General features: G+C 37.8%; 1 protein-coding gene across 1 annotated transcript in view; it reads right to left on the reverse strand.

Annotated features, from left to right (window-relative positions):
- LOC105111276 (uncharacterized) overlaps positions 1–8,708 on the reverse strand; it is a 39,061-nt gene extending 30,353 nt beyond the window's left edge. Inside the window, exons 1-8 of the mRNA XM_011006587.1 lie at positions 8,440–8,708; positions 7,589–8,139; positions 6,133–7,222; positions 5,722–6,021; positions 4,154–5,620; positions 3,440–4,063; positions 2,712–3,359; positions 2,007–2,630 (exon numbers count right to left, since the gene is read on the reverse strand). Coding sequence (XP_011004889.1) covers positions 2,007–2,630; positions 2,712–3,359; positions 3,440–4,063; positions 4,154–5,620; positions 5,722–6,021; positions 6,133–7,222; positions 7,589–8,067 — 5,232 coding nt within the window. The 5' untranslated portion in view covers positions 8,068–8,139; positions 8,440–8,708. The remainder of the gene's footprint in view (positions 1–2,006; positions 2,631–2,711; positions 3,360–3,439; positions 4,064–4,153; positions 5,621–5,721; positions 6,022–6,132; positions 7,223–7,588; positions 8,140–8,439) is intronic.
- Positions 8,709–9,037: the final 329 nt, after the last annotated feature.

Here is a 9,037-nt window from a genome sequence, read left to right on the forward strand (position 1 = left end):
ATGGATTTAACAAGTTAATTTAATTATTAAACTAATCTAAATAAAACAAAAGATTAAAATAAATAAAAATTCAATTGATCTATGGCTAGACGACTGGACAAAACCTCATTGAGAATTTTTTTTCTTAATTGGTATTAATTTGTTCTTGAAATCTCACAATTTTACTAACATAATTATTTTTAGGAGTCAACAAGCATTATTTTTTATAGAGTAACGGGCAAGATTGATATGTGTGTATATATACACATATATATCTCTCTTGATCCAGATGCATACAGATGCATATATAGTATATTAAATTAAAAAATTTATGAGGACAAAAAATGACTTATATTAAGTTGTATTTCCAACATGTCCTTTATTTAAAAAAAAATAAGTGGTATATGTGTAATAAAAATTAATAATTTATAAATAGTCTATATTCGCATGGATTATTTATTAATTTTTATATAAAATATTAAAAATTTAATTTAAAAAAAGTTGATTTGGATTAATCATCCCATATAACCCAATATCATATTTCTTGATCAGGTCAACCTCTATAACTATAGTTTCAAGCCGTGAGAGAAGTAATTTGCACCTCCTCTGAAAAGAAGATTAAAAAATCTAAAACTTTACAGAAAAACACTTTTAACTCCAGACCCATGAGCATTACTCATTGGAATACTGCAAAGATGGTTTTTACGCTCTACTAGAAAAATTTAGCAATGACTTCCAAAAGCATTGAAGTTTTTCTGCATGGCCTCTTTGTTATTTTTTCAATTGAGTAGGGATAATTAAGGTTTTTTTCTCATATTAATTGCACAGTAAAACAATTAAAATATCGTTGAAAGCAAAAAATCTAAATCCTGATGCGAAAGAGGTATTGTCGTATTTTTAAAATGGTTTTTTTCTTTATTATAATTTAAGCTAAGAGGCCATTTGTAATCTGATCAAATATAAAAAATAATAAACAATTAAAATACATGACAAAATAAAAAAAATACCTTTAAATAAAAACATTTAATCATGAAGACAAGGGGTGTTCTAGTTTTAAATATCGTAGCAGCAACAACAATAATATATTAAAGTTTTCTACTGTAAAACCCAAGTGTCATTAATTATGCCTTCTCTTTTGTTCATCTAATGCTCCAGGGAAAAGCATAGCCAAAATAATCATCACATCTCATGCCTTGTAACCTTTCTCTCTTGGCTTGAAACTCTGCTTTCAGCCAATCTCGATCCTGAGGAAGATAACGAGAGTCGTCTTGCATGCTGAAATCAAACCCATCTTGCATGCTGAAATCAAACCGATGCATCTCATTGGCATGCAGTAGATGGACCCCACACTCAACCACTTGAAAAAAATCTAATAATAAGAGATTGCCGTTCACATCTACCGGCTGGAATTCAACTGAGACCTCGCTGTATTTACTAAACGTATCCTTTTCTTTGGCAACCAAACAGGGATCCAATCCCACGAATATGTGTGCTGGGTCGTTGCCCTTGTCATCAAACCAACCATCAAGATAGCAAGAGAGATCATGGCTATCGCCGTGCTCATTGCGGAAGTGATATGTGCATTTAACTTGCAACTCAAAGTTGAAAGAATAAGATGCAATGACAGCGCAAAGAGAGAAACCCAAGAACTCGCTATTAGCCCACTGTGAAGATAGCTGGAATGTTACTGTAGATCCCCAACTTTTATGGCTAAACCACTCCGGAGTTACATCTCCAGGGAGGCAGAAACTAGGTGGCCTAGGGAGGCAGAAACTAGGTGGCCCAGGGAGGCAGAAACTAAATGGCCTCGGGAGGCAGATATTAGGTGGCCCAGGGAGGCAGAAACTAAATGGCCTCGGGAGGCAGATATTAGGTGGCCCAGGGAGGCAGAAACTAAATGGCCTCGGGAGGCAGATATTAGGTGGCCAAGCTGGAACATCGGGCAGCTGTTATCACAATTCAAATAGCATCTTTTTAAAATGAGACGAAGGAAATAGAGAAGTATATCAGAGGTTTAAGAAACAAACCTGAAGGCTTGCCAAGAATTTATAGGTCCTACGCATGATAGAATAATCCCCCCATCTATTGACTTGGAGCCTTGCTCTCTTGGCTTGGAACATTGCTTCCAATCCATCTTGATCCTGAGGATAAAAACGATAGTATCTCTGCATGATGAAATCAAAGCGATATATCTCATTGGCATGCAGTGGGCGGACCCCACACTCAATCACTCGACAAAGATCTAATGGTAAGAGATTGCCGTTATTATCTTCCAGTTGGAATTCAACTGAGACCTCGCTGTATTTAATAAACGTATCCTTTTCTTTGGCAACCAAACAGGGATCCAATCCCACGAATATGTGTGCTGGGTTGTTGCCCCGGTCATCAAACGAACCATCGAGATAGCAATTTAAGTCACGGCTATCACCATGCTTATTGCGGAAGTGATATGTGCATTTAACGTGCAAACTATGGCCGACAGAACGAAATAAAATGACAGCGCAAAGAGAGAAACCCAAGAACTCTCTATTAGCCCAATTTGAAGATAGCTGGAATGTTACTGTAGATCCCCAACTTTTATGGCTAAACCACTCTGGAGTTACATCTCCAGGGAGGCAGAAACTAGATGGCACAGCTGGAACATCGGGCAGCTGTTAACACAATTCAAATAGCATCTTTTTAAAATGAGATGAAAAAATGAAAAAATTATATCAGAGGTTTAAGAAACAGACCTGAAGGTCCGCCAAGAATTTATAGGTCCTACGCATGACAGAATAATCCTCCCATCTATCAGCTTGGAACCTTGCTCTCTTGGCTTGGAACCTTACTTCCAATTCATCTCGATCTAGAGGATAAAAACGAGAGGAGTCTGACATTATCAAATGAAAGCGTTGTATCTTATCTTCATCATTGGCATGCAGTAGACGGAGCCCAAACTCCCCGCCGTCATACAGTAGATGGACCCCACACTCAACCACATAACAACCATATAAATTGTTTTCCAGGTGGAATTCAACTGAGACCTCGCTATATTCACTAAACGTATCCCTTTCTTTGGCAACCACACAGGGATCAAATCCCATGAATATGCATGCTGAGTCGATGCCCTGGTCATCAAACCAACCATGGAGATACCAATCGAGGTCACAGCTATCACCATGCTTATTGCGGAAGTGATATGTGCATTTAACAAGCAAACCATAACTGACAGAACCAAATGCAATGACTGCGCAAAGAGAGAAACCCAAGAACTTGCTATTAGTCCAATTTGAAGATAGCTGGAATGTTACTTTAGATCCCCAACTTTGATGGCTAAACCACTCCGGAGTCGCATCTCCAGGGAGGCAGAAACTAGATGGCTCGGCTACAACATCAGGCAGCTGTTACACAATTCAAATAGCATCTTTTTAAAATAAGATGAAGGAAAGAAAAAAGTATATCAGAGGTTTAAGAAACAGACCTGAAGGTCCGCCAAGAATTCATAGGTCCTACACATGACAAAATAATCCTCCCATCTCATGCCTTGGAACCTTGCTCTCTTGGCTTGGAACATTGTTTCCAATTCATCACCATTCACAGGGTAAAAACAAAAATAGCCTGACCTGATCAAATCAAAGCTATGTATCCCATCTACATACAGTAGACGGACCCCACACTCATGTACTTGACAAAGATCTAATGGTAAGGGATTTCCGTATATAAATTCTGGTTGGAACTCAACAGAGACCTCACTGTATTCACTAAACATATAATCTTCTCTGGCAACCACACAGGGATCAAACCACACCAATATGTGTGCTGAGTCGATGCGCTTCTCGTCATACCAACCATGGAGATAGCAATCGAGGTCACGACTATCACCACGCTTATTGCTGAAGTGATATGTGCATTTAACTTGCAAACTATGGCCGACAGAACCAAATGCAATGACAGCGCAAAGAGAGAAACCCAAGAACTGGCTATTAGCCCAATTTGAAGATAGGTGGAATGTTACTGTAGATCCCCAACTTTGATGGCTGAACCACTCCGGAGTCGCATCTCCAGGGAGGCAGAAACTAGATGGCACAGCTGGAACATCGGGCAGCTGTTAACACAAGTCAAATAGCATCTTTATTAAATGAAAGGTGGCAAATGGAGAAAAAAAAGATGTATATCAGAGGTTTGAGAAACAAACCTGAAGGTATAACCTTTTGGTGTAAAGTTGAAATTTCAATAATGAGTACGCCAAGATTTGATTGATCCAACGCAATCTCGAGCAATTAGTGAAAATGAATTCAAAAATGTTCCCCTCAACTGCAGTTGATGAGCTGTGGTGGAAGCCCTGGTAATGATTCAAACTCTCGCAATTGTCTGCATCCAACTTTGATAGCCGTGGTGGAAGCTCCGGTAATGATTCAAGTTTCTTGCAATTCCTTAATCCTAGATATAGCAACTCCAAGAGTTTATTGATGCTTATAGGTATTCTCCGAAAATCGTTTCCGCTTAGATCTAACACTTCCAGTGACGATAAACAACCAAGACTATCCGGCACTTCCGATAGACTGCAACCATCTAGCTTTAGCTTACGCAAACAATCTAAACGCATGCCTCTGTTGGGCGATTGCAAGCGACGAAGACATTCGGTGTTTATTAGATCTTTGCAGTTTCCCAGTTCCAAGCAGGCAAGTGCCTTCAGATTTCCAATCCGTGAAGGCAACTTTGTTATGCGTGTCTGTTTTAAATAGAGATATCTCAAACATACCATCGGCTCCAAAACTTCGGGAAAATTCCGAAATTGGACGCAACCTGAGAGATTAAGCCTCTCCAGTTTTCTCAACTTGCAGATGCTGCTTGGAAGAATCTCAAATTGTTTGCAGTCTTGCAGGTGCAATTCAGCAAGATCAAACAAACATTCTATTGAGGAGGGAATCTCTCGTATTGCTGTCCCATTTAAATACAGCTCCTTTAAATTATTTGAAACCTTTGGAAACTCCGTGATACTTGAGCAACCAGAAAGATTAAGTTTTTCAAGACATACTAACTTAGAAACCGCACTCGGCAGATTCTTCAGCCTGTTGCAGCCAGTTAGATCTAAATAAAAGAGTTTCCATAGATCACTAATTGAAGATGGCAGTTCTTCTATTGCAGTTCCATCCAAGTACAAGTATCTTATACCACTTGACAAATCAGGAAGCCTGCTGATAGAAGAGCAGCCAGAGAAGTCAGCAATTAGAAGAGATGTCAGCAAATACATGTTTTCTGGAAGATTCACCAGGAGTTTGCACTTCCTCAAATTCAACGTCTCAAGTCCACAGAGTTCCCCAATTGATCGGGGAAGCTCATCAATAGCAGTCTCATTTAAATTTAAATATTTCAGTTTCCTTGCAGTTTCTGGGCACTTCTTGAGATTTGCACAACCAGAAAGGTTCAGAGTCTCCAGACAACTTGAATTAATTCTACTGGGAAGATTGATTAGTCTTTTGCAGCCTCTCAAATCTAAATCAACAAGCTTGTCCAGATGCTGAACAGATGAAGGAAACTCAACCAAACTTTTACAGAATTGAAGATTCAATCTCTCAAGGTTTCTGGCCTTTGAAAGGTCTGGCAGGAAAGTTATGTGCTCACAATGGCTGAGGTTGACATCTTTTAAATTGACGAGATTCTGAAGCAAAATGAAATCAACAGAAAGAAATTACACGTGCATACCACATGCACTTAATTTCAAAGAAAGAACTGTGCATGCATGGAGTTATTTTAGAATACCTGCTCTCCTCTCCACAGTTGGTTAACCCTGCTAGATGATAGGTTAATTTCAACTAGGTTCTGTGGACGAAAATTGCTAGGCAAAGATGTCAAAGGGTATCCATCCCAATGGAGATACCTCAACTCTTCAGAAAGAGACTCGAGGCCATGAGGAAGGTGCACTCTGCATTTAACCCCAGCTTCAGAATTATAAATTTTTAGCAGTCTAAGTTTATACATCCTTTCCAAGGCTGTAGAACTCAACTCAATTTCTCTTATTTTTGAAACATCCAAGAATATCCCTTCAACTTTTCCAGTTCCCTGAAAACCAGTGAAGGAGAAACAAAGTTTTAAGTAAGATTTTAAACTTACTAGTACAACCATATTGCATTGCATATGAAAGGGAAAACTTTCAGGGTATATGAATCTCACCAGATTATTGGTCAACACTTGATATACATCTTTAGGACTCCACAATCTGCTTTGTCCTCCTAGCTCGTCAAGAGATTCTTTTCGAACAACTTCATGGGCCATTTCTTGCAAAAGATCATGCATTTCAACCTTGTCATCTGAAATTTTAATGAGACACCTGTCAATGAGAACACTAAATCCACTATCTGTTTTGAAACCGCAGCCATCTAGTATCCGCTTCACAAAATCAACTCGATGCCCTCTAAAGAAACATGCAATGTCGAGAAATATACTCTTCTCTTCACTATCAAGTGCTTCATAACTTATTCTCAACACACTATGAACTTTTTGCCGAGTTAGTTTTTCAACGTTATTAAATGCACTTTCCCATTCTTCTGTCGTTCTGCCAAATAGAAAGGAACCTAAGACTTTAAGAGCTAATGGATTCCCTTTAGCGTAATTTATTGCCCTCACAGACAGGTCCATAAATTTTTTTGGGCTCTGGTTATCCTTAAATGCATGCAAACTAAAGAGAAGAAGAGCTTCCCGGTTATTCAGTCCCTCAACCTCAAATATTTTGTCTGCATATTTCTTAAGCACCTGTTTATCTCTAGATGTTAGGATAATTCTACTTCCTGGTCCAAACGACTCACATCCTCCAAGTAACATTTCAATTTGATCTACATCATTCACATCATCGAAAACAATCAGAATCTTCTTACGGCAGATCCTGTCTTTAATGAAAGGGAGTCCAATACGTGGAGTGCGAATATGTAGATATTCTTCCTCTGTTATTTTAGAGAAAAGTTCATCTCGCATACGAAATAATCCTCCATTCTTTTCTGATTCCCTCACATTTGCAAGAAAATAGTGACCTTCATATTCCCTTGCGATCTTGTTGAAAATCTCTCCAGCTATGGTTGTCTTACCAGTACCACCCATGCCCCAAATTCCTACAAAACAAACCTCCGGTAACTGTGTGCATAACAAGGCTTCGATTTGCTTCATACGTGAGTCCATTCCAACCAGGCCCTTCAAATCACTTGAGGATGCATAATTCAATTTCTTCAAAATATGACGCACAATTTGTTCCACGAGTCTCGACTCAGGCCTGCCAACATGGAGGCGAACAGATATGTCAAATAGTACCCCAAAGAAACACAATCTTTTCTTGAGTTTGGAACTTGTGAGACGGATTCCAATTGCCATACATTATCACACTACATACATGTGAAATCTAATCCCAATCACTTGCAAGTAATTCTTTTTCTAAATTTACAGATGCATGGAAAAACTATACTTTAAACTGCTCATTTGGGAACATTTAGAAGTCACATTAACATATTATAAAGCTCAAAAGATATGCTTCTGAATCCAAAAATATGATTATCAACTTCAAGAAATTTTAATTGCTATAAATAAATTTTAATTGCTATAATTCCAGAAAAAAAGGTTGAAGATGAGAATCTATAGTTACCTAGTAACCTGTGAATCCCATCCGGATATATTGGCAGCACTTGTTAAGTCAGCTCTCCACCTTGGAACCTTGTCCATCTTCTGCTTAAAATTTCTTTCAAGCTCAGCAAACGCATTCCCAAAACTCCCTGTCTGTTCATCAACATCAGACGGGTCCACATGATAAAAAACTGGTAAAACAATCTGCCCGTATGCCTTCTTGCATTCAAGTATCTTCACCAGTTCATCCACACACCATGGAGAAGATGCATAGTTTCTTGAGAATATTATCACTGAAATTCTCGATTCTTCAATTGTTCTCAGAAGTGCACCCGTAATTTCTTCTCCTCTTTCAAGCCCGTCGTCTATGAAGGTCTTGATTTGTTTACGACACAGAGCATCATAGAGATGACTGGTAAAATTATTGCGCGTATCCTTGCCTCTAAAACTAAGGAACACATCATACTTCCTTTTATGAGCAACAGCAGATGAAGATGCCATATCAGACTGTTAACATATCGTGTCTTCCTCAATCACTAAGAATCGGAATCAATAAGTGCTCTCCCTTTTCTCCTAAAGACATACAAAGAGCACCCACTTCAAATTGAAGTCTAAGAGTACAAGAACCCACACAATATATATTTGTCTGAAAATTCCTCAAACTCTTAACGATGGATATAAACTAGCTTAATTTGATATGATCTATCTTAATTTGATCACTCGTCACTTGCTACCAATGCTAGCTTTCTATTACTTTCATTGCAAGAACAGTCACTAGCTGAGCAAAAAGAATTAATACGTTCATGAAACAAACTTATAAAACTCGTATATATAATATTAAATATAGAAGACGCATGAACCAGAAAGACTTACCAACAGATCGTAAGAACAGTTGACATGTGTTTTCCTTCAGCTAACAAGACGTAGAAGAAGCTGAATATTGTTGATGATAAGAGACGATTTTTCTTGTCTATTGCCTTCTCCTACTCCTTCAAGTAAATTCTTACAGACAATCTGATCTCATCGTTATCTAAATTAAAGATGGTTTGATCAAGAAACAGGAGAATGTGAGAAGACTTTGGGGTCAATACCAATTATTGATCAAGAAACAGGAGAATGTGAGAAGACTTTGGGGTCAATACCAATTATTGATCAAGAAACAGGAGAATGTGAGAAGACTTTGGGGTCAATACCAATTATTGATCAAGAAACAGGAGAATGTGAGAAGACTTTGGGGTTAATACTATTTTTTTTTTAATGACATGGATTGTTCGTAAAAAAAAAAAATCCCTTTCAAGAAATAGGTGTGTGTGAGAAGACTTTGGTGATATATACATATCGAAAGACTATTTAGAAATATATACCAACTTTGTAAAAATATATATTTTATAATTGATGATAAAATAATGTTCATTTTATCCTTTTACTCTCTCTTTTTCAGTTTTTTCAATAATAATAATAATAATAATAA

Source organism: Populus euphratica, unplaced genomic scaffold (genome assembly GCF_000495115.2).
Source record: "Populus euphratica unplaced genomic scaffold, PopEup_1.0 scaffold289.1, whole genome shotgun sequence".
Taxonomy (NCBI): Eukaryota; Viridiplantae; Streptophyta; class Magnoliopsida; order Malpighiales; family Salicaceae; genus Populus; species Populus euphratica.